The 26,005-nt window shown below is 45.2% G+C and overlaps 1 protein-coding gene across 4 annotated transcripts in view; it reads right to left on the bottom strand.

The window, feature by feature from the left end:
- Positions 1-26,005, bottom strand: part of ZMIZ1 (zinc finger MIZ-type containing 1) — a 441,312-nt gene that overhangs the window by 147,966 nt on the left and 267,341 nt on the right. For all 4 annotated transcript variants that reach the window (XM_036734708.1, XM_036734709.1, XM_036734712.1 and 1 more), the window contains exon 8: positions 12,467-12,572. In XM_036734708.1, the coding sequence (XP_036590603.1) occupies positions 12,467-12,572 (106 nt within the window). The remainder of the gene's footprint in view (positions 1-12,466; positions 12,573-26,005) is intronic.

Genomic DNA, 26,005 nt, shown 5'->3' with positions numbered 1-26,005 from the left:
GGTTTGGTACAGTTCTTGGCATACATATTAAATGCTTGTTGACCCTTGAGTGACCCACCGACTATAACCTGATTTCCTCCTTTCATTCAACCTTTGGTTCAATTCTGACTTTCCAGAGTCCTTTTCAAAACCCTAGTGCCAAGTCAGCCAGTACCCAGCCAAGCCCAGGATCCATTTCACTTTCACACCTTCCAATCCACCTAAATCCCTTCTTCTAGGGGGGCCCCAGTAGTAGGATGGGAAGAATGCTAAGTACCTGCTTAGGACCAAGGCTCTCTTGCTTTAATCCTCTTACCTGGCTGGCTCTCTCCTCCAGAATTAACTGATGCCTGGATAACTTTATTTAAGTCTTGCCCAGCCCCAGGCATCCTCAGGGTAGAAAGTGCCCTTGGAATTCTGGAGAATCTTTGCTTGGTCAGCCAATTTCCTGGAGGAGATTCCAGGTAGGACAGTGTCTGAGGCTGAGTGTGTGCTAGCCAGAGGCAATCACCTTCCCTGGGCACCAACAACATCAGGTCCAAGGACTTTATCGCCAATGGAGGTTGCACTCAGGGCTTCCATTTTCCTGTTACCTTCCCTCTGGCGAAATCACCATTCATTCCTTAATGACCTCATACCAGCCACACTTCATAGACTACCCATCGGGCTAGAAAGGGAGTCTTAGAAACCATCTAGTCCAAACATTTAGACTGTGAGCGATTTCAGAGCAGGGACACCGTTTCTGCCTTTCTTGGTACCCCCACTTAGCATAGCCCTTGAAAGTTGTAAGCCCTTAACAAATACTTGTTAACTGATTGACCCCTTTTTATTTTACACACACACACACACACACACACACACACACACACACACACACATGCACACACACATTCTTAAAGAACACATCTGACCAGGTTACTCCTTTGCTCAAGAACCTTCAATGGCTCCCCACGGCCTTCAAGGCAAAGTATATACTCCTGTTTCGCATAATCTGAATTCGAACCTATCTTCTCTACACACTCAAGCTAGGCTGGGCTAATTGCTGTTCCCAGACCACAACACCTCCCATGCTTCAGCTCAGGCTATTTTCTTCCCCTCCCAGCCACACCCCTCCAACCTCCTCCTGGAATTCCTAGTTCCCTTCAAGGCATAGCTTCAGCATTGCCTCCTTCAAGATTTTCTTCAATTTTCCTAGTAGTTAGTGCAGACTCCCACCCCCCACCTGACCTCCGACCCCCAGTCCAATTGGTGTTTATTTTGTGAATATCCCAGATTTATTTGTCTGTGAATGTGCAGTAGTCTCCCAGAAGAATGTAAACTCCTTGAAGGCAGGGAGTATCTCACTTTTTAATTCTGTATCCTCAGCATGGGCATGACATGATGTCAGGCACAAAGTAAAAGCTTTGGAAATAGTGGTGGGTTTGTTTGATGGAGGACAGGAGGGCCTCATCTAGACTTAAGAGTCAGGACTAGAACCCAGGTTTTCCACCTGGACAGAGAAGGCTAGTGTTCCCTCTATGACACCATGCTGCTTGTTTGAGACCCCTGAAGGCCAGAAGGATAATTGAGACCTGGCAGGAAAGTGCTGTGACCCACGTGAGGATGACTCTTATGTCTGGGGAGGCTGCAACTGACTTGGCCTTGACTACTTTCCCAATGCAGATCTGGGAATTTTTTGAGAGCTGAATGAATGAAGCCAGCATTTACTAAGTACTCACTCTGGGCAAAGCAATGTACTAAGTCAGTGTTGGAGGAGATGAATAGAGTAAGACAGTCTCTGCTCTCCAGGCACTAACATTCTAATGGGAGAAGACAATGCATATGGAAACTTTCAGTGGGGAGATGGCAAAGTCCCATGGTGCTTGGAGTATATTTGTTTCATTTCCATCCCAGGATAACTGCAGATCCATCCTAAACCCTTTCTGCTACAGCTTATCCCCTCTCTATGAATGTTCCTTTCCTCAGTGAGTGCAGAGAAGTCGGCCATGTTTTTGCAGCAAACACCAATGCTGTCCACAGATTCGAAGGCTGCCGGGCTCCCTAAACTCTTTTCAGTGATGTCATTTAACCTTCTCAACATCTATCCTGGGATGAGTTCGTCTGGATTTCTGACAAGGAAATTAACTGCAGAGAGTACACACAGTAGTCTTTAGGCATTAGGGAGCAGGATTACTAAGTGGGTGTAGCAGAATTTTGGAGGTCGGCCAATTCTAAGATTCCACCTCTCCTGCTCTGTGAGCTGAATATGTCAGATAATCCCTAGCCCATCTGGAATTCAGAGACAGCTCCAGGCTGGGTCAGTCCACCTTCCAGACAGAGAACAAGTGAACCACGATTTTACTCTCTGCATTACTTATGACACATCAGGCATCCATGACCAAGTCTCCAGGAGAGAAGACTCTCAGTACCTCCCTGCAGTTCATTTGGATGCTTCACATCTGGGCTGAGACAGAGATATGTGAATTCCAGGCAGGGAAGATAGTGAACTTCAGGGGAGAAGTGGAATTTTGGATTCCGGAAGCCCAATCTGATCCCTGGGAGTAAGCTTGTCAAACTCTCAAAAGTTAAGTGACAAATAGAAAGATGAATTAGAAAGATGTAACGATCCTTTGGAATCCTTCTCCAATTACGATCATTCTCTTGGTAAGCAGTTAACCTGTTGGTAACCCTTCACTTGATGACACATTGTCTGGGTATATGCCTCTGATACCCTGGCATAGCTGGAGAGGTCTGACTTCAGAAGCCCATGGATATGTTGGGGTTACCGCTCTTACTAGAAATGAGATGAGAGAAATAATGCTGAGACTTGGAGTCAAGACTACTTGGGTTCAAATCCCACCTCCAACATTTATTAGATGTTTTATCTTAAGTCAAACAATTTTGCTGAGCCTCAATGTTCTTATCTACAAAGTGGGGTTAATGATGCTGACTTGTCTATGTCATAGGATCGTGAGGCTCAAATGCTCGAAAATTAATCAGTCATCAAGCATTTATTAAGACCTATATAAGTGCCAGGTGCTGTCCTAGGATACAAAGACAGAAATTAAACAGTCCCTGCCCTCAAGGAGCTGACATTCTATAGCAGGAGACAAATATATACAAAAATAAATACAAGGTAATTTCAAGGGGAAGGCATTGGTAGCTGGGAATGGTGTGGGGGGAGGGGGGATGAGCAGAGAAAACAGAAAAGGTCTCATGTAAAAGGCTTTGTAGACCTTAAAGAGCCATATAAATATCAATTATTATGATCCAGTCTCTAATATGACCCTTAGAACATCTTTGTGACGTAGGCTAGCATTATTATCCCCAGAAGACATGTGAAGAAATTGGAGCCAAGAAAGATAAGGTGAATTACCCAAGAGACCAGAACTGAGGATTCTGGAGTCCTTTCCAGTAGAGTGAGTCCCAGCCATTCAAAGATAGGGAGCTTAATATATCCAGGGCTCCCACCAAGGGAATCCTATCACCTGCCTCCTGCCATCTTCTTTCTGCCTCTCCAGGCAACTCAAGATTTTTTTTTTTAAAACCTGTCATTTCTCCTGTTCTTTCCTGGGCTGGGAGAGTGATGAATACGTGCTTGTTTGTAGTGGATAGACCTGAGTTCAAATCCTACCTCTGACATTTGCTAGCACGGGGGCCCTGATCTCATCTACAAAACAGGGATACTAATAGTGCCTACATAGCTGGGTTGTTGTGAAGGTCAAATGAAATAATGGAAAGCGCTTTTCAAACCTTAAAGGGTTATAGAAATGCTAGCTATTACCATTACTATTCCTAATATTCTTCTTATTTCTAGTCCCTTCGCAAACTTTTCTATTTAAGGCTGATCATTCCCTTTCCAGGTATAGAGGTTTACTGAACAGCTCTGTGGTAGGTACTCAAAAGGACACTGGAGAAGGAATCAGAAGACTCTGCTTCGGTCCCGGCTGGCTGTGGGACCAACATGCCTGAGCCTTATTTTTCCCATCTGAAAAATAGGGCTGACAGTTCCTGCTCTGGCTCTCTATCCTGTGGTGTCTTTGGAGTGACAAATGAGATAATGGATAAGAAGAGCACTTTGCAAACTATAAAACACCAGATAAATGTTAGCTATGATAGATGTTGCAAAGACAAACCTGTCCTTCCTTGAGACACTGTGTCCCTGCCCGTGCTCCTGTGCCCTAGACACTTCCCCAAGTATATAGTCATTGCCTGATGGATGAGTGGAGGTTAAATATATGCCGGCAGCACATCCTCCCCCTCCTGGTTTGGGGTGCCTCTCTTCCCCTTCTCCCTTGCATATCTGACAGGCTGAGAAAACAAATCATCGCCAAGTCAGCCTCCTCAGCAAACTCCCTGAAAACCTGGAGCTTAGTGGGAGAGCTACCTCGGAGCTAATCTCACCAGATCAGAGGGAGATGAGATAGATGACAGATTTCTTAACAAGAAAAGGCAGGCCCCCTGGGGATACCGGGGAATCAGAGAGGGTTGTGTCAGAGGAAACTGCTGAGACAGCACAGGATATTGTGGGCTCCTGTCTCCTTCTTCGCCTCTCTCCTCCTGTATGTGTCTCACTCTCCATTTCGCTCTCTCTCTCTCTTTTTCTCTCCCTCCCTCTCTCTCTTTCTCTCTCTTTCTCCCTCCTTCCCTCTCTCCCACTGTCTCTCTCTCTCTCTATCTCTTTCTGTCTCTTTCTCCTTCTTCCTCTCCCTTCCTCCTCCCCCACCCTCATTTGCCTACATTCTTCACTCTGGGCCAGGATCCTTCACTCTTAAATCCCCAGGGCATTCAAACCTAGTCAATTTTCCCAAGCCCAGGAGCCATCAGAGTCTGCCCCTCTCCATATCTGGAAACGCCTGTCACTAGGCCTCCCCTTCCCCATCCATCCTTCCTCTCAATGGTGGAGCCGGCTTAATTCCAAACCAACAGAACACTCAGCCCTCAAAGCCCTCTGCCTGAGGATTGGAGAAGAAAAGATCACTTGTTCAGCTAACAGATATAACAAAGACCTAAAGCTGGGAAATCAGGAAGCCTAGGTTCCTGTCCCCAGATCTATCAGTCACCAGCTGTTGGACATTGGGCAAGTCGCTTTTCCCTGTCTGGGTTCCTAGGATCACGGACACAGAGCTGGAAGAAACTCTAGAACTCTAACCCAACCACTTTCATTTCCCTGATTAGGAACCTGAGGCCCAATCAGATACTATGAGTCACCAGAGGTCACAAAGGAAGTAAACCTCCACAGTGGGAGTCTCAGTTTCCCCCTCTGTTGAGTGGCTCTCCCTCTAAAGTTCTAAAATTTGGCAATTCTAAGCCTCAGTTAACCAAGATGGTCAGAGAAGAGGCTACTCTGTTTCACGCAGTGTCAGACTAAAAGACTCTTTTGGCTTCGGGCTTTGATGAAATGAATCCCAATATACTACGTTCCCATGTTCCCATTGTTCATTCCAGGGAATAGAACTGAATCTCTGAGGATAAAGGCTCTCCTGGTGCCCTAGGGTCATTTTGAAAACCAGTTCTTCTAGTCGTAGGATTCTAGATAGAGAGCTGGGAGATAAACTGGAAGGGGGAAAGTGAATTGGAGCACTCCCAGCTTGTTCAGTGTACCCCACAGTCCGCATGGCCAGGCAAAGAAACAGCAACTAGCCAGGTGCCTGGAGCTCTTCCATGGATGTGGCATTTGTAAGTCTAGTGATTCAGGTAGGGCTGGCTTTATGCTGCCTGTGTGTTGTGGTTTCAGGGTTCCTTTTTCTTCTGCCACATAAGAAAATCCCTTGCTCTGCTGGTCCTGATATTTCCTTTAAGGAGAGCACGGCCTTTCTTTTCCTAGTGGCTTCAAGTACAATACCTCTGGGAGAGAGGTGTCTCTAATAAGTGTTTGTTGATTAATTGACTCAATGACCTAGTCAGACTCGTGTATAAGTGACTGATAGTAGATCTTTGGTTGAAAACTGATAGATTTCTGATAGACATGAGGGGAGAGAGCATAGAGTATTAGCCACCTGAAGGTGGATAGGAGGAGCATGGTGGGAAAGGCCCCAAAAGAGGAAATAGAGGTAAAGACAGAATTTCTAGTTCTGTAGAAAAATGTATAGGTCACTGTCAGGTCTAAAAGCCTCAAAAAGGTACAACTTAATTCTTTAGGGACTGCCTGGAATTTCAATGACATGGATGGGATGTGCTGAGTTTTGGGGGGAGGTGGGAGAACTGATTAATGTCAACAAATTCTCTAAAATTTATGTGTGTCAACCACAGGGCAGCCTGGTAGTGAGTTGTTTCTCATGATGAATCCCCAGAAGCCAGGCTGAGGAGCTCTCATCAATGACACAGCTTCTTCAGTGACTGTGACCCCTGAACACCATCGTTTGTATGATGAATGCCTCCAAGCCTCCTTGTCTTTGTGGAGGGCCATGGGACAAGGACAGAGGGAGCAGAGATGATGAAGATGAGGTCAGGCCGGAGGATGAAGGAAAAGAAAGGTACCCGAGAACCCTAACGGCAACTTTAAAAAGCCAACAGCATAGTCTGGGGTTCAAGAGCAATCACTTTGGCTGGCAAAGGCAGCCACAGAGCAGAAACACAAAGGGAATAAAAAAGGCAAAAGACAACAGGGTTGTTTATGGTAAGGACTCACATTACACAGAGACATGTGGCAAGCACGCCTCGAACAGGAAGCGATTAACCAGGGAACAGAAGAATTTCTTCTTGAGCACACTGAATTGGGGGGTGGCAGGCTGGTATTAGTCTGGATGGCTGGCTCTATCCCTTAAGCAAGTCCCATACACTTCAACTCATTCTCCTATCCTAAAATTTCTCATAAGTACTGGGGAGAAAGATACCCAATTCCTTTGAAGTGGAAAGATTCTATGTTCCTTGGTCACCTAAGACCGCAGAGTCCAGAGACCACAGAACTGATTCCATAATGAAGCTAGGATTTAGGGGCTTAGCTTCCAGGCCCAGGCTGGGTTTGAGGGAAGCCCAAACTTAGCCTCAGACTGTGTTTTCACCCCCACTCCCACAATAACAAACCAATGGGGTGCCCACGGACTTCCTGAGACCCTATAGCACTAATACAGACCACTCAGTTGCAGCCACTGGTGGGGCGGGACTAGCAGAATTTTGGGTATTCAATTCACTAAGGGACAGAAGAAGGTAGACAGAGAGAGAGGGGATTAGTCTAGAATAAATATATCTCTAAGAAATTGTTCTTCTTTACCCAATGGGTTTCCTTATTCAGATGTAGAGGCTGTTACACTGCTTAGGGACAGTCACCCCCACCCCCCAACAAAACAACCCAAAAGAAAGGTGTTTGTTGAGCATGACATCAAATGATAGATTCTGCTTGTCCTTATTCTTTTGTTCCCAAGGCTGATTTTGTTTATGGGATGTGGTGGTTTTTAAAACCACCCTTCCCCACGCTACGGCCCCCTAATGAGGGCAGTTTAATAACAAACCATTAGGGTGACAAAAGGGTCAACTTTTCACACAGGCAGAAATGACTAATTTGCTCACTGCCGGCAGACAGATGCCCAGCACACATGTAATTTACAAGTCCCCAGAGAAAGACGGTGGCGTGGGTGATGTGCTTTGCTGTGGAAGCAAGAGGAAAGGCTGCAGAAAACTTGCACCCTCAGTTTTAAGGTCTAAAATACTGTCAGAGGAAACATTTTGTTGGTGAAAATGTGGAGAGAGAAGCTATCAGCCCAGAGAAGAGATGACCTCCCTCCATCCTGCACCATTCAAGCTCCAGATAGAGCATTACGAAAAGACAGTTACTGTCACAGAAGGGGGTAGGACTGAGGGGACTTAGGCTGGATCAGGAAGGCTTCAAGTCAGACACCAGGAAGGACTTCCTAGCCATAAAGGTGGAAAAAACATAGGAAAGGTCTGCAAGAGGGCTTGTAGATGGGGTGTCTTTCTGGGAAGTTATTCATAAAAGGATGCTGAAGTGAGTTAGTTATTCTAGGGTCAGGGGGAGATCAAATGGCCTTTAGAAGGGTCCCCTAGCCAAAGGGTGGCCATGAGAAGACAAGTGGTCAGGAGTGGGGGTGGGGAAAGGAAGCCTGAGTGAAAGCCAGAGGCTGCACAAGAACAAAGCATTGCTGGGTCTCTGAAAGTGAATGGCTGACACTTAGCAGCCTGGCTTAGCCAGTTTGCTGCAGAGAGAGAGAGAGAGAGAGAGAGAGAGAGAGAGAGAGAGAGAGTGTGTGTGTCCATGTCCCTCTCTGCGGCTCTCCTGAGGTGCATGGGTTCCGGAGCTTCTTTCCTCTGCACAGCCCTGCCCCACCCCCCTCAGGGCCCCCCTCCTCTCCCCCTCCTGCACCAGAAAGACCAGGAGGGAGTCTGCAGCCGCCATCAGCTCTGTGGACAAAGCACTCACTCCGTATGATCTCATCTGTCGTCCCCCTGTCCGGCCCCAGCTTGGCCTCCTGACGAGAGAGAGAGAGAGAGAGAGAGAGAGAGAGAGAGACAGAGAGAGACAGAGAGAGAGAGACAGAGAGGGAGAGGGAGAGAGAGGACAGAAACAGGATGAGAGAGATCTAAAGATCAAGACACAGACGGGGAATGCAAAAGAGAAGAGAGGCAGAAAAACACAGAGAGCCAGAAGGAGAAATACAGACGGAAACACGGAAACTGGATGGGAGAAACAGAGCTAGGGATGAGAGAGATAGGGGAGGGATTAGGTGGAGACAGAAAATCAGAGATAGACACAGAGGTAGCACCAGACACAGAGTCAGACACAGAAACAGAGACAGAAAGAAACAGAAAGACAGATGCAAAAAGACACAGAAGTAGTACCAGACACAGAGACAGAGACAGATGCAGAGATAAAAACAGAGAGACAGAAAGTCAGACAGATGCAAATAGACACAGAGGTAGTACCAGACACAGAGACAGAGACAGATGCAGAGATAAAAACAGAGAGACAGAAAGTCAGACAGATGCAAATAGACACAGAGGTAGTACCAGACACAGAGACAGAGACAGATGCAGAGATAAAAACAGAGAGACAGAAAGTCAGACAGATGCAAATAGACACAGAGGTAGTACCAGACACAGAGACAGAAAGTCAGATGCAGAGGCAAAGAGACAATGACAGAGAAACAAAGTCAGACTGAGAAAAGAGACACAGAGCCAGCACCAGAGAGACAGACAGAGAGAGAGACAGAGAGAAACAGAGAGACAGACAGAGAGATTGATAGAGGCAGAAAGTCAGACAGACAGAGACCTAGCGCCAGACATAGAGGGAGACAGAAAAACAGTTCCAGAGAGAGGGGGACTCAGAAGTGCAGAAAAAAACAGAAAATCAGGGGCCAGGGGAGAGAGCGTGATGGTGAGTGCACAGGAAAGCAAAAACAGGAACAATGAGAAACACTTGGAGAAGCTCAGATGGAGCCTGAGCACAGGCCGAATGCCCACCAGAGAGCAGGCCAGGAGCCTGAACCTAGGGCACTCAGGGGAGTTCAGGGCACCTGTGAAGGCAGAAACGTTGCAGTCTGAAGACAACAGAGCTTTCACTGGTCCAGTGCTCTCCTGCCCTTCCAGGTTATTAATTTGGGGTCTTTGGGCCCGGGAGGAGATTTCAGGGGTCAATGACCCAGGACCAGAAAAAATGCTACCTTTATTTTCACGGACTTCTAATGAAAATGCAACATTTCCTTCCATTACCAGGTTGCCAAAGGGGCCTGTGACTCAAACAGAGTTAAAACCCTTGTTCTGGGAGCTCTGAGACAGTCAGCATTTGTTCCACACTCCTTGTCAAGGCCTGAGGAGCATGGGTAGGTTATAGGAATGAGTAGAAGGGGAGGCAGCAGAAGAAACGAGATGAAGGCTAAATGATCTCTGGGGTTGTCCCCGCCTCCCCCCTCCAGCCTTCCATAGGGAATGCCCAGAGGGTGAAGACACGGTGGATGCCAGGGCAGCCAGCAGGAGGGAAAAGCAGTCTGAATAGATGAGAGAGACAAATGCAGAGACAGAGACACAGAAAGGAGTCTGAGTTCCAGAAAGCAAGTTGTGGAAAGAAACTGGCATACAATACTGAGAGACAGAGAAAAAGAGATATCAGAGATATAGAGATAGGTAGAGAAAAACATCAGGAAAAGACAGGTACATTGCAGAAGGCACAGAAAAAAAAGATTAAGAGACGGAGACATACATACAGAGATACAGTAAGACTGATTTTCACAAATCAAGAGGCGCAGAACAACCCAGAGATATGAAGAGAGATCACCTTTTTCAAGAAGGCTTTCCCAGTCCTCCTTAATCTTAATGCCTTTCTTCTAAGACTACTCCCAATTTATGCTGTCTATATTTATTAAGCACCTACCATGTGACAGATGCTCTGGGAAGTCCTAGGGATGGAGAGCTACAACAACGAAAAGGAAACAAACCCTGCCCTCAAAGAGTTTACATTTTCCAGAATGAAATGGAACCCTCCAACTAAACAGTAAGCATGCTGGCCCGGGCAATACTGGTGGGTAAAATTGTAGATGGAATCCTTGGGTACCATCATGAGACTTTGAAAACTGGGTTCCTGATATAAAGACTGATGGATGAGAGAAATGCTGTACAGGAAGAAGGATGGAGCCTACCTGGAGCCCCTCTGGGAAGAAGGAAGATGGGATGATAATGAGGAAGGATAGGGATAAATCGGGGACTCAGGAGGTGGGGTCTATAGAGCCCCATGGGGTCCCTGGAGAGATTTCTAGAACTCTATGGACCTGGAAGGGAAAAAACCAATTCCAAGTTCATATTCACCAACTTTTGTTTGTTCTGTAATCTCATGGATTTTATTTCATACATTTAAAAACATTATTCTGAGAAGGAGTCCACAGACTTAATCAGACTGCCAAGACAGGGCATGACATAAAAAAGATGAAAGAACCTTGGGGTAAATTGAGGGTGATATTGTAGAGTGGAAAGAACATTGGTTTGGGAATTGGGAGAACAAAGTTTGAGAGCTGGCTTTGCCACTGACTTGCCATGTGCCCTGGCATCTCTGAAATGGCCAAGTTCTGAGATCGCTTCAAACTCCAAGATTCTCAGCAATGGAAGTGAAAATCAAGATGAGGATAAAGGGTGGCAGGAAGGGGGAGAGTGAAGTGTGTGTGTGTGTGTGTGTGTGTGTGTGTGTGTGTGTGTGTTGAGCTTGGCTTCCCTGAAACTTCCCAAAATCAATGAAAGGTTTAAGAAAAGGAGAAGCATCAGGCAGACAGGGTTCTTAGCAGAGGCCAGGAGGGGAGGGGAACGCTTCAATGAGGCTGAACACGGACAGAAATGATAAGAGGGAGGGGAGGAGAAGAGAATCAAAGGAAGGCTCTTTGAATGACAAACATCTACAATAAACCAGAACTTTTCTAGAACAGGATACAGAGAAAGGGACCAAGTGGGTTCCGGACAAGGGTCATTTACTATAGAGACACACAGCTGGAGCTAGGGGAATGAAGAGTATTATTATTAATAAATGTTATTGTTGGCAGTTATTGCTTTGAATGTTATTCTTCATAATTAAATACTACTGACACTTGCAATCATGATGGTATTGATAAATGAGATCAACCCTTGTCTCAGGGCCTGAGGCAGCACTCCACATGCCAGGACAGAAAGGAGAAGGAAACCAAGCTGGGTGCAGGCTGAGCCTAACCAAGTGACAAGGGAGAGGAAAGTCTGGGCACCCGGGAAAAGGCTGAGTTCCTGTATGGGCAGGCCAAGAGCCAGGGGCCTAATGTGTAGGTGCTGCCACTTAATTCCCAAGCCCCCTTATGGGGCAAGAACCTCAGGTAGGCGCTGAGAGGTATGAGTATCCAGAGATTCAATTACATAGCACTGTTGTCCTTTAAGCCTGGGCCTAACATGAAAGAAACCTGGTAGATTCAATGCAGAGCTTCTCTTTTTGAGTTCTGCCTGTTTCTTGGTGGAGCTTCTGAAGTCATCAGCCCAACTCTACGAAGCGCCTGAGAGAGTCCACATAGGCTATAACAACTGGCAGCGCCAGTAACAACAGTAAGGGCTAACGATCACAACAGCGCTTCAAGGTTTTCTAAGAGCAGTAAATACATCATCTCACTTGTTCCTCACAACCATCCCAGAAGGTACTACTGTTTGCTTCATTTTACAGAGAGGGAAACTGAAGCTTAGGGAAGTTAAGGGACATGATCAAGTCTGAGCAGCTCTGAATGGCTTCCGGTGGGTTTTGAACTCAGGTGTTCTCTTCCTGACTTTCAGTCCAGCTCTCTGGCTTTTGTCATTAATTAGGTTTTTTTTTTAAATGAACAATAAATGATTTCCCCTCTTGTTCACTCCCCTCAGTGGAAAAGAAAACAAATGAAAACGTGCACAAAACAACACCCAGCGCGATGATGTGAGTCCACCCCAAAGCCCTCTTGATGCAAAGACAGAACAATGGTGAGAAAGAAGCCAGTTGGAAGAGTCCCTCTGCTGGGGAAGGTTGTGCTTCACAGCGACCCTCAAAGGGGAGTGTGGGGAGGAAGCATGACTCGGTTGTGCCTACCAGCTGATTTTGGAGTGAATTTGTCTCGGTTTGCTGCACATACGGCCAGCAGTCGATAGCCAAGATCCAGGTCAAATCCTTGTTGGGCTGCTACTCGACTAACAACCTGCAAAGAGACAGATGGAGAGAAAGAGAGAAAGTGTGTCATTTTCCAAACAATTATCAAGTCAAAGCATCTACCTGACCTGCTTCCATAGGAAGCATCATTTGGGGGAACTTGTAGTACCTCTAATATGCTCCCCACATATTACCCCTCATACAGTTAACATCATCACCATCATCACCACCACCACCACTACTATGATCACCACCACCATCATCACGATCACCACCACCACCACATCATCATCATCATCATCACCCCCACCATCAACATCATTACCACCACCACCACCATCACCACCACCACCATCATCATTCTCATCACCCTTTACTTGCATATAGTTCTTTTCTTAGCACTTTCACATTCATTTTTTCACTCCTCACAACCACCATTTGAGGTAGGTGCTAGTGTTATCCCCATTATACTGATAACAAAAGTGAAGACCATAGGACCACAGATTTAGAGCTGTAAAAGGATCCCAAAGGCCATCCAACACTCTAATTTTACAGTTGAGGAAACTGAGGCCCAGTAACATTAAGAGAGTCACACAGGTCATGGCAAGGGCGGAATCTGAACCCAAGCCCCTTAACTTCAGAGACAGTGAACGTTCTTTATACTGAACCATGATACTGAGAGATACTGAGTGACTTTTCTGTTCTCACAGCTTACTAAGTGTCTGAGGCGGGATCCATGTCCATGGCTCTATCTACAAGAGAGAGGTGAGAGATGGAGAAGTAGGCAGGGCAGATATTATTATCTCCACTTTATAAATGGGAAGACTGAGGTAAAGTGATGTGTTCCACTGTCACAAGACTAGACCCCCAATTTCCTGCCTCTTTCCATTTACACCAAAATGCTGCCTCCTCTGGGGAGAGAATGGTTCTTTAGCAGGCTTCTGTCTGAAGTCTTGCCAGGACATTTCTCAAATGTTCCTTGGAATGGGAGACAGAAGCAAACGAAAACCATGGATTGGTCCACGACACTGCTCCCAATTAAGCTGGGTTAGGAGTCTTTTCTTTTGGTGTAAAGAAAAAAAAAACTTCCTAAAATTGAGATTCCCTCTCATTCATATTCCCTATGTCTAGAGATCAGTTCCTACAGAGTGTTTTCTCTGGGCAGGGGCACAGCAGAGAAATGTCTCCCATCTCCTACCCCTGGTTTGAGCAGAAAGGTCAGCTGATTGTGATGGAGGAAAGTCAGGTGGGAGACTCCAGTACACCTTGCTGGAAGGAGAGGTATAATATAGGACCTGAGCACCTTTCACTGACTTCTAGAAGAAGATATTCCTCAACTCTGAATTTACACTGGATTGTGCTGATCCACTCCTATGCATTCATGCCACTGAATGCCTTGCCCACAGAATTATCTCCACTTAGGAGCTGGTCACCAGTTTTCAATCATTTTTCAGCTTTGTCTGAATCTTTATGACACCACTGGGGGTTTTCTTGGCAGAGATACTGGAGTGGTTTGTCATTTCCTTCTGCAGCTCATTTTACAGATGAGGATACTGAGGCAAACAGGGTTAAGTGACTTGCCCAGGGTCACACAGCTAATAAGGGTCTGAGGCCAGATTTGAACTCAGGAAGATAAGTTTTTCTGACTCTGGGCTCAGCACTCTATCTACTGCATCTCTTAAGTGCCCCCATCACCAATTTAGGGAAATCTATAGTGCTCTTTCCAAAAGAATCTTATTAGGCTCTTAAAAATTTTTATTGATGCCTTTTGTTTTAATGTCACATTCATTTCTCAATATATTTGTCCCCCATACAACCTTCCCTTTTAACAGAAAACAACAGCAGTTCAACAAAACTAATCATTTATGAGAATATATACTATCTTCTACAAATGTGGCTCCCTCCTCCTACTTTACAACAAAGGGGTTATGCTTGGTCATTATAAAAGCATCAATGATTTAAAAAAAATACACTCTGTTCATTCAATTAGGAGTGTCCTAAAAAAATCTAGGGTGTATGATTACTCTAAGTAAAAGTGACATACCTAACACTTGAAAAGTGGTACACACCGTGTTTCCAATCCCTTTTCTTTGGGTATGTCAAGAAACAGTAAACATCTCCTTGGAGTTGGGGAAGAGAAAGGTTAATGCCTGTAGCTGCCATCTTTTTTGGCCATCACTTTTATAGCAGAGGACAGTACTGCCTTTCACTAGCAGTGAAAAGAGCAATCAGACAGCAGCAGGCACATAACGGATTGCAAACCCTTGGTGTCTATTCTTTACAGTACAGGATTTTTTTTTAAAGTGTTGCTAATTACAAAGTTGTTCCATTGTGTCATGGAATGATACAGTACATTTAACACTTATAGGTTAACTATTCAGCAATATTGGGTGAATTGTATTATTCTGAACTACTTTCTAGCATCTAGACTTTCTAATTAACAGCACAAAAATGGGATTTCTATTATTGAGAAGGAATTGCTGTGGACAATGATGCAGTTTATAAGCAGGCTGTGTTATTACGGCTGATTTAGGAACGGAGATTCAGAAAGATGTAGCAGGTCAGGTTTTAGTGTTGTGTTTGCTATTACTATTATGGATATTAATAGGATATGGACTGGTCCTGTGACTTCATTCATCTAGGGAATTCCTAGGTGAGGAAAATGCTTCTACCAGTACAGATTATACTTTTTTTGCAACTTACACAGTCTTAGAGAGTTACTTAGAGAATTATTATTAATAGAGAAATATAATAGAATCTTGGCTGCAGAAAGGGTCTTAGAGATCATCTAGTTCAACCCTCTGATCTTATGTATTCATTTAGTTGGAAGACAGAGACCTCAGACTTAATCTGTATGATTAACTCCCAGGGGAGGGACCTCCCTTCACTAATCCTGATTCCCCACCTGCTCAGTATAGCTACAGGGTCGCCTGGGGCATTAACAGGTGACCTAATTACTCAGGGTCACAAAGTTAATGACAAAGTTAGGACTAGAATTCAGATCTCTTGCCAATCTAGCATTCAGTAGGCGCTTAATAAATGTTTACTGGTTGATTGGCTCCACTACGGATTGCTAATTCCTAGCATAGACTCAATGGGGGCACTCTTTCCTTTACACTAGAGTCTAGCCAAAGCTAATGAATGAAATAAGACTCAGTTCCCAAACCAGAACCACTGAGAAGAAAGGGCCTTCCTGTGACTAAAACGCTTGCTTGGTTTTTTGAGTACAAACAGAAAACACATTTTGAAGCCAATATGACATAGGACACTTGCACTACCACGGTTCACTTATACTGGTCTCATTTTTCCCTCTTACTACTAAGAAGTCTCAGTGGTGCAGTGGATAGAGTGCCAGGCCTGGAGTCAGGAAGGCCCAAGTTCAAATCTGGCCTCAGACACTTAATAGCTGTGTGACCCTGGGCAAGTCACTTAACCCCATTTGCCTCAGTTTCCCCATCTGTAAAACGAGCTGGAGAAGGAAATGATGGCAAATCTTTCCAGTATCCTTGACCCCCAAATGGGGTCACAAAGGGTTAGACAAGAATGAACCACAACAACAAAGGTGACAGGCAATGATATTTCCATTCTCATTTATGAGGTAAAAAAGCCAGAGGCCCAGAGCTGTAAGGGCCTAAGCCAATTTTATGTCACTTCCACCAGGGAGTGACACCTGAGGAGAAAATGCCTCTCTTTTTGTCCAACTTTGCTGACTCTACTCTGTCTCCGCAGAAAAGCTAATATTATCGATCTGGTTTACTTAAGAAAAAAAAAATATTTTATTTTCTCAGCCACAGACTGCTGCTGCCTGCCTCCTTTCCCTTTCGACTTTTGGGCAGTGTTTTTGAGAGCTGGTAAGTGGAATGCTTGTGAAGGAAGGAGGGGAGAAGAGATTGGACAAACTGAATCAGTAGGCCCATGGCTCACCCACCTCAGGACACTAACTCTCTGCTGGCTTCTTGTCCACCTTAAAATCTGGGTACATCCCAGCTCCTCTCAAGAGGAATTCCTCAGGCTGCCATTCATAAATTGCCCTAAATCTTTTCTGAGTTCGTTTCTATTCCTTTTTGTCACTCCTAAGGGTTAGGTTTATTAGCCAGCGTATGAAGTAGGATTTGCTTATGTTTACCCTAATGAAGTTTACCTAAATGAAGTCCTAAAATCACCCCATAAAATTATTGCAAAATACCATCTCTTTAACATGAATAATCTCTAGGTGATGTGGAGTAGTTGTGAGTCATAGAATACCACAATCGCAGAAAAAATGCAGGTGACCCAAAGGGCAATGGAAAGACAGGAATGCTTTGGGTGGAAGCTAGTTGTGGCACGTTACCAATGTGGACATGTATACTTAGGAGGCATCACTTTAGGCTGTGTATGATTGGAAAAGGAATTGGGCTGGTTCATGAGTAAAGGATAACAGATGGGCAGCTTGTGCACTACACTAGTGTGCATGAAATATTAGAAGAACCAGAAGAAAGTCCCCAGTGCATTGGCAAGATGGACAATTTACAAAAGGACATTGACAGGATCATAGGATCAACGACGTGATAGAAATAGTTGGAAGACTTCTGGCTACAGAGTCATGGGACCTGAGTTCAGATCTTGCCTCTGATGCTTATTCCCTATGGGACCTTGGGCAAGTTGTAATGTCCCTGAGTTTCTGTTTCATTTGTTATGTAAAGGAGTTAGTCTAGATGACCTCTGAGTGGCTTTCTGATTCTAGTCCTATGATCCTGTGTAGATGGCCTCAGAGGCTACCTAGACCAACCCCTTCATTTTAGACACGTTCCCAGAAAGGTGACATAACTTGCTAAAGGTCACACAAGAAGCTAGCAGCAGAGCCAGCACCGGAACCCAGGTTTTTTGACTTAAAATCCAACATTCTTTGCACTGTACCATGTTGCTTCCTAGAACCATAGAGAAGGAGAAGTGTGGATGGGCTATGGTGGTGGAGGGAATATCCATCTGAACCGATGAGACTGAGGATCCATCAAAGGATTCTACTCTAATTGGGAGCCTCGTCGCCCAGTATTTCAGACACTGGTGACTAAATTGGGGCCACCTTAGCTGAAGGGCAGCTGCTTGGAAATGATCCCTGGGTACCCATTGGTCTGAGTAGCTATCCTGTGGCTGAAGTCCTTTGGTCTGGGGAAAGCACTACACACTCAGGAAACAGAGAATGGGCTTATAGGATCATGAAACCAGTGCTGGGAGGGACCCTAGAGGCTATCCCTTCATCCTACAGATGAAAAAACCAACAATAAAAGGTAATTGACTTACCTAGAAAGTGACAGAAGTGGGATTTGAACTCTGGTCTTCCTAATTCTAAGGCTGGCCCTTTATTTACTAAACCACACCCCTTTTCAGTGCTTGCCTGTCATTTGACAATGAGGAAACTGAGGTTCAGAAAGGGAAAGTAATTTGCCCATGGTTAGTATGATAGGTTTTTTTTTTTATTGGAGCACAGCCCAAAACACAGGTCTCTTGTCTCACTGCAGTCAGTACTATTTCCACACCTCCACTGGACTCTTGGGGCAGCTCGGTGGCTCAGTCCACACAGTATGCAGCCTGGAGTAAGGAAGACCTGAGTTCAAATCTGATCTTAGACACTTACTAGTGTGACCCTGGGCAAGTCACTTAACTTTGCCTCAGTTTCCTCATCTGTAAAATGAGCTGGAAAAGGAAATGGCAAACCACTCCAGTATCTTTGCCAAGGAAACCCCAAACGGGGTGATGAAGAATGGGACACTATCTCTTAGAAAGGGATGGGGAGCACCTATCCTTGGGTTCCTCTCTCCTCAAACTTCAAAGCTACCCAGAAACTTGATCTGGCTGCCACCTCGGTTAATCTGCATAGTAGGATAGGTTTTTTAAAAAAATTTTATTTTATTTTTAGATCTGAATTTTCTCCCTTTCACCTTCTGAACTTCCCTGTGGGTTAAGTTTCAAAATAAACTATGGTTGACAGACACAAACACCCACCTCTGGCCCTAGGGACTAAATCACAGACTTCTCCCCAGATCGTCTTATCCATTACGGAAAAAGAAAATACTTGGGGTGAGGCAGGGAGGTTAGGGCTTGCAGATTGCTGACCCTCCACAGAAGGGCATGGAAGCGAGGCTGAAGCCTTCTATTGCCCTCTTCTGGCCAACTTGGCTTACGCTTCAGCTTGGCCTCCCCCGTCCATCAAACACCACTCTTCTCCCTCTGCCCTTCACTGGCGCAGCTCACACAAGCCCAGTGCTGGGACTTTTAATGAACACTTGAAAGAAACAGTTCAAGCCCTGTAGAGAGTCCATATTACTTTTTAGTTCTTTCTCTGCTTACTCTAGAAAGGTTATGTGTTGGTATTCTGTAACACTGACTGCCTAACCTCACCTTCTTTCTGACAGCCTGATGCTAAAGCTCCACCGTCTCCCAGAGAGTTATCATTAACCGAGAAAAGGTGGGATAGACTGAATGGAGGCAGGGTGGTAAGAATGTAGGCACACCTCACTTATCTAATCTTACAGAGTGCTTGTGAGCATCTCATAAGGTAAGACTTAGAGCAGAAAGGGCCCCAAGAAGCCATGGTTCAACCTCCTCCTTTTGAAGATGAGGAAACTGAGGCCCAGAGGGCTTAAAATCAGAGTCCTAGATTTAGTGCAGGAAAGGCTTTCAGGGTAGGAAGGGGCAAAGCCATGATTCGAACCCAAGTATCCTGACTCTACATCTAAAGTTCTTTCCATTACACTAAGCGGTCTCATCGGCTTTACTGGATGACAACGCCCCGAGAATCTATGAAGGGCAGCCTGAGAGCCATGTTTGGAATCACTGAATGTTCCAGAGTAATCTAGTCCAATCCCTTACTTTCCTTAGAATAAGTTTTGTTAAAGCTTTTTGTTTATATCGCATTCACTTCTGGATATTCACCTCCTTCTGCTCTCTAAGAACTGAATTTTTCCCTCACAGCAAAAAACAAAACCAAAAACAGTTAAACAAAACTACCCAACATGGTGACATCTTAAAACGTACCCAGTGATCCACTCTAGTCATCTCCCATCTCTTGCCCAAAAGGAGGAGGAAGAAGAGCTGTTTCATTTCCTGTTCACCGGAACCATTATTGCCAATTCTTTTATTTTACAGATGAGAAAGATCACAGAGCCACGTAGGGAGGAGTATTCCCAAGTTTACATGGGGTGCGAGTAAAGATGCATGATACCAGGTTCTAGCTCTGAATGTAGCTTCTCGTGCTGTCCTAGAACCCGCATCTTCAGGTGATGCGAAGAACACTCAATTAACTCAAGATACAGGTTATAGACCTAGTACTAACTTGCTCTATGACCTTGAACAAATCCCTTCCACCTCTTTGGGCATTTATTTTCTTACCCGTTCAATGAGATTAATAATCCCTCTGCTCTCTACCTCACTGACTGGTTGCGTGAGTATAAAAAGACAGGACCGTAGACGCAGTATGGGAAATGACCCCGGAAGTCACTAGACCAACGTCTTCATTTTACAGAGGAGGAAATAGAGACCCAGACAAGTTAAATGACTTCCTCATTAATTTAATTGCTCTAGTCAGATTCAGGATTTGAAATTACTTGACTCCAAGGCTAGTATTCTATCCACTTCACCATGTTATGGTGACGACCAGGTCATGGTGTAATAGAAGGGAAGAGAAAGAGAATTAACATTTATTAAGCAACTACTGTATGCTAAATGCTTTAAAAGTCCTGACTCTGACACTCCCTAGTTACATGTGACCATGGGCAAGCCATGGAATGTCACTGAGATTTTTTTTCTCCACCTGTATAGATGAACTGTTGTTATTCAGTTGGTTTTGGTTGTTTCTGACTTCGTGACCCCATTTGGGGTTTTCTCTGCAGAGATACTGGAGTGGTTTGCTATTTCATTTCCTTCTCCAGCTCATTTTACAGATGAAGAAACTGAGGCAAACGGGCTCATGTGACTTGCCCAGGGTCACACAGTTAGGAAGTATCTGAGGCCAGATTTGAACTCATGAAGATGAGTCTTCCTGACTCTTGTGCCAGCGCTCTATCTAGCAGATCCATAATGGAAGTACTGCTATATATATTCCCACCTTCAGGAGACTGTTAGGTGACACTGCAAATCTTACAAGACTAGGAGAGTTCTTTGCCTAAATACCAAACAGTGGATGAGTCAAGGATGACTATGATGAGGCTTTCACACCCTACTGTGGCAAACCAAGTCCAAATCCTTTTCAGTGGAGCCTCCTGACTGTCTGAGCTTCTCGTCTGGGGACACTGGCCACAGCCTGGGGTGGATGTCTCCCTGGAACAAAGGGAATCTTTATGTAACCAGAACCTCTTGCTGAGCTGGGAAGAACTGAAGATGAGCGAGGAAGAGTGGTTAGCTTGGTGGAAACATTCCAGCCACCAGGATCTTTCCCAATAGCTCTGCTGATGTCTTTGCAACCACTAGTGGAAAAGGATGAGTAGGGATGGGCAGGTGGTGAATGTGATGGTGAGAACTGGTGGGCCTCCTCTAGGTCCTTCCAATATGGATATCACAGGAAATGTCTTCTACTGCCTTCCTCCCTTCCCCCTACCCCCAGTGGAAGCATTACATACACAAATGATACTATTATTGCACACCCACCTCCGTGCTCAAGGACTAGAGACAACAGCATGGCAGGAGAGGACTTCACAAATGAAAGAAGAAAAGGAAGAGTTTAGGTGTCATGGAAAATGTGCTGAATTTGAAGTCAGAGGATCTGAGTTCAAAATGCGTCTATGAAAAATTTGTGACGATCTTCAAGTCACTTAACTTAGTTTCTTAACCTAACTTAGGAACTTAGTTTTTTTTTTAATCCATAAATTGAAGGGGTTGGATGGCAGGCAGAGCATATAGTAGAAAGATTTCAACATTTGGAGTCAGATGATCTGGTTTTGAATCCCAGCCCTTGTCACTTACGGTCTGTATGATCTTAGATAAATCATTCAATCTCTGCGGGTGTCGGTGATCTTATTTGGACAATGAAAGGGTTGGACCAGAAGGTCCCTATGGTTCCCTTCCAAGCCTAAATCTATGATCCTATGACTAGTTAATTTCTAAAGTCCTTTTGAGCACTAAATTCTTCGAACCTAAAAAAAGGGGGACTGGTTTATTTAAGCCAATCACTCAATCTCATTTTTGTTTTTCAAATAGAGTGCAAATTCAATTTGCCTAAAACCAAACTTAGCACCACTTCTGCCCCGACCCGTAGCTCTAATACACGATGTCTCCATTTCAGTTAATGGGACCACCATGCTCCTATCTGTCACCCAGACCTGAAATTTTGGCTACTTCTTCTTCCTCAGTCTCCAATGGAATCATCAGTTGTAAATTCCTGTCAATTCTTCCTTTGCTCTGCCTAGAGAGTCTGTACCTCCCTTCGCCTTCCACTGCTGATGGCCCTTTCTCCCCACCGCCCTCCCTCAATCATCTCTTACACTATTGTTGTTCAGTCGTCTTCACTCATGCCTCACTCTTTGTGACCCCATTTGAGGTTTTCTTGGCAAAGATACTGGAGTGGTTTGCCATTTCCTTCTCCAGCTCATTTTTTAGATGAGGCAACTGAGGCAAACAGGGTTAAGTGACTTGCCCAGGGTCACACAGCTAGCATCTGAGGCCAGATTTGAACTCAAGAAGATGAGTCTTCTTGACTCCAAGGACTGGTGCTCTATCCACTGCAGTGCCACCTAGCTACCTTTTCTCTTACTTAGGAGACTATTATTATAATAGCCTCTTAAATGAAGGTCTCTAATTTCTCCCTTCTCCACACACTGCTGCCAGACTAAACTTCTTAAGGTATAGCAAATAAGGTGGTTCATGTGACTTCTCTATACAGTGATAACCTTTAATGAATCTTCACTGTTTACAATCCAGACTCAGCCAGTCATTCAAGACACTTCACAATCTGGTCCTAACTTCCCCATGTAAGTCTTCCACCATTTTGTCTTCTACCATTAATTCCCTTTGTTCCAGTACAACCCGACTTTTCACCCTTCTAGGAATAATGAGGCAGCAGTGGAAAGAGCATTGGTTCTGGAGTCAGAGGACCTGGCTTCAAAGAATCTCCCCGGGCTTCAGCTCTTTCTTCCTTAAGATGAAGGGACTGGACTAGGTAGCCTATGCGATCCCTTTCAGTGCTAGGTCTATGATTCCATAGACCACCTATGATCTATACTTTCCTACGGCCATGTCCTTACTCACACTTCTCCCTCTGGCTATCTCTGCCTAATGAAGATTTGCCCATCCTTCAAGGTCCTCTGGGCAAGTCACATACCCTTCTGGCCTCCAGTTACCTATCTCATGGAGGTTGTTCTGAGAATCAAAGGAGATGATTTACTTTAAAGAGATCTGCAAAGTTGAAAATGTAATATAAATGTCAGCCATTGTTAGATCCCAAACTGTCTAATCTACTACACACTACTGCCCATGAGCTTGTGCTATCCACTTACTACACGTGTATAAGCTGAAATGTCTTCTCCTTTTCAGATCTCATATGCTGAGTACACAGTAGGCATTCAAGAAATGCTTGTTTGGCTGAGAAAGCAGGGCCATTCCCCTAGTTCTTTGGCACTGAACTCTCTCTTGCTCTAAGCTTTTGGAAGAAAGTCTTGTAAGTGATAAAAGAGAAAGAGCATCTGACTTTAGCAAGGCCAAGGTAACAGGCTGAGTAATCCCCACTCAGAGGGTCTCTTGGAGCCCAGCCAGATGAACGACTTCTGCTGGGCCTGGCAGCTCCCCACAAGTGGAGGGCAGAAAGTTCTGGAGGTTAACCCTCTGTAAACAGAGCAGGCTGGCCCACAAAGCAGTGAGTCACAGGAGCAGAGGGGGTGGAGGGCCTACCAGCTGCAGGGACATGGACACAGCAAAGTTTAAAGAACTGTTCCTCCTGGGAACATAGGGATTGCAGGAGGGCGGTAGACATCTGCCCTTTGAACTCTGGGATCCAGTAGCACTGGCTTAAGCCAAAGTCCCTCAGAGGGTTACTGCCTGCATAGCTATCATCATCATCCTCACCATCCTCATCCTTATCTGGCAATTACACTGCTTTAAGGTTTGCAAAGCATTTTGCATATGTCATCTCATTTGATCTTCATAACAACTTGGGGAGATTAGGTACTTTTATTATTGAGCAAATGAAAGTAAACCAAGGTCAAGAGACTTGCCCAGGGTCACACAACTATTAAGTGACTGAAGTAGGATATGAACTCAGGTCTTCTTCACACCAAGTTAACCAGGCCACCTAGTTCCTCCTTCCCACATCACCAGCACAGAGGACGTGCTGTATCCTGTCCAGTAAGCTTTCCTCAAAGCCCACCCTGGAAAAGACAAGGTCCAGAGGAATCACATTCAGTCTCCTTTTAGGAGAAGGAACCAAGCTGGCGACTGACGAGGGCCCTTGCAGGGGGAGAGCCAGAGACTACCATCAGGGAAGCGGTGACGTTGATCTATGGCAGCAGGACACCAACAGCTGCTGTCATCAGTCCTGTTGAAGGCACCAGCATCTTTCTCACTCTGAGGTTGTCTGTTTGAGAACAGAGAAGCAGGGAAAACCCAGGCCTTTGGGCTGGGACTCTGCAACTCCAGTGGAAGCAGAGCTGGCTGGAGCAAGGAATCCAGGTGACACCTCATCATGGCAAAGTGGTGTCATTCTGTGTAGTCTCGACACCTGGCCACGAGTTTGTGTAACTCTGTGTTGTGTACTTCTCTAGGTAAGTCTTATGGATTAGGTTATGCTATTAACTGCCTGAAGTCTTAGGCATATACCCAAGCAATCACTAGGCTTTTTGAAATATCACTGACAATTGTTAATAATCTCTTCTGAACTCTCTGTCTGTCAGAGACACCAATATGGACACTCTTCCTCCCTCTTCCCCACTCTGCCCCAGCCCCCATTCTTCTTCCTATCCACCCAGAGGTAGCTAGTTGGTACAGTGGATAGAGAACAGGGCCCAGAGTCAGAAAGATCTGAGTTTAGATAAGTCTCAGATATTAGCTGTGTGACCTAGGCTAAATCCCTCTCTGACCTCCCATAAATGGAGATCATAACAGCACCTACCAAACAGGGCTTCTGGTAGGATCAATGAGATGATAGTTCTAAAGTGATTACCATAGTGCCAGGCACTTAATAAATGCCTGTTCCTTCTCCCTCCCTCCCTTCATCCCTCCCTCCCTTAGCACTGGCCCCATGGAACAGAGGAGCAGAGGATGTGTAAGTGGTATGGAACAAGAAGAAAGGGCAGGGGCTGAAAGAAATCTGACATCAAATAGTTGGATGGAAGGTTCTGGTCTGAGGTTGATTAATTTTTTTAAGCACTTTTTTTGAAAGTCTAGTTAAGCTGCATAATGTATTTGGAAGTGTGAAAGAAAAAAATAGAAAAAAGAGAGTGAGACATTCCCTCTTCCCAACTGGAGCAGACTGAGCCAGAACTGCACACAATAAGGCCTCTGATGTTTTGGGAAAGTCCCAGATCAATCATATTAATGGTGTGGGAGCTACTTAGAAGCGCTGGGTGATGCAAAAGCTCTAATGACGCCAGAGGCTAAGTGGTTTTTAATTTCTATCCCTCAAAGTCATGTGGATTCAGAGGAATTTGTTTTGAAAGGTCATTTTAGGGATTGCAGAGACTGCAAAGGGATGGGAAGAAGGAATGGTGGTCCCAACGGGGCCAAGGAGTGGGACCCTCAGGTCCATAGAGAGTCACAGGATGGGAGCCCGAGGGACCTTGGTGATCACCCAGTCACGGGGCTTATTCTGTCCTAGAAGAGGGCTCTCCAGCAAAGATTAGGGAAATGGGATGGAGGACACAATCCACTGGGCCATTAGGGGCATGGGGAAGGGCAACGCTTGGGGACGGGCGCCCCTGGCAGTGGCCTTGATCCTGCTGATTCTCAATCCTTACAAAGAAGGCAGAAGCCCTTTACTCCTATTTCTTCTCCTTGAAGATATATAATAGTTAATTTGGGGATTTATGAGGCACAAATAAAATCTTTCACTATTATTTATTCTATTAGGCAGCTAGGTGACACAGTGGATTAAATGCCGGACCTGGAATTAGGAAGGCCTGAGTTCAAAATAGACCTCTGGGCCACTTAACCTGTGTTTGCCTCAGTTTCCCTCACCTGTAAAATGGGATTAATAACAGCACCTACACCCCAGGTTTGTCCTGAGGATAAAATGAGATCATATTTGTAAATGCAAACCACAAATTGTTATGCAGACGCTAGCTATTATTATGGTTTTTATTACTATTCTTGTTATCTCGGAGTACCCCTGGCTCTTCCTTCTCCCTAACCTCCTATACTCGGTCAGCTGCTGAACACGGATTCCTTCTTGGGAATAATTCTCAAATTTGTGATCATTCCAACGGCCACCAGCTTACTTTGGGTCCTCGGTTCCTCTCCTTTGCCCTGCTGCAGTAGCCTTCGATATGGTCTCCCTGCTTCCAGTCTCTCCTCCACAAAGTT

Source organism: Trichosurus vulpecula, chromosome 8 (assembly GCF_011100635.1).
Source record: "Trichosurus vulpecula isolate mTriVul1 chromosome 8, mTriVul1.pri, whole genome shotgun sequence".
NCBI lineage: Eukaryota > Metazoa > Chordata > Mammalia > Diprotodontia > Phalangeridae > Trichosurus > Trichosurus vulpecula.
This window is presented reverse-complemented; position numbering and strand designations above follow the sequence as displayed.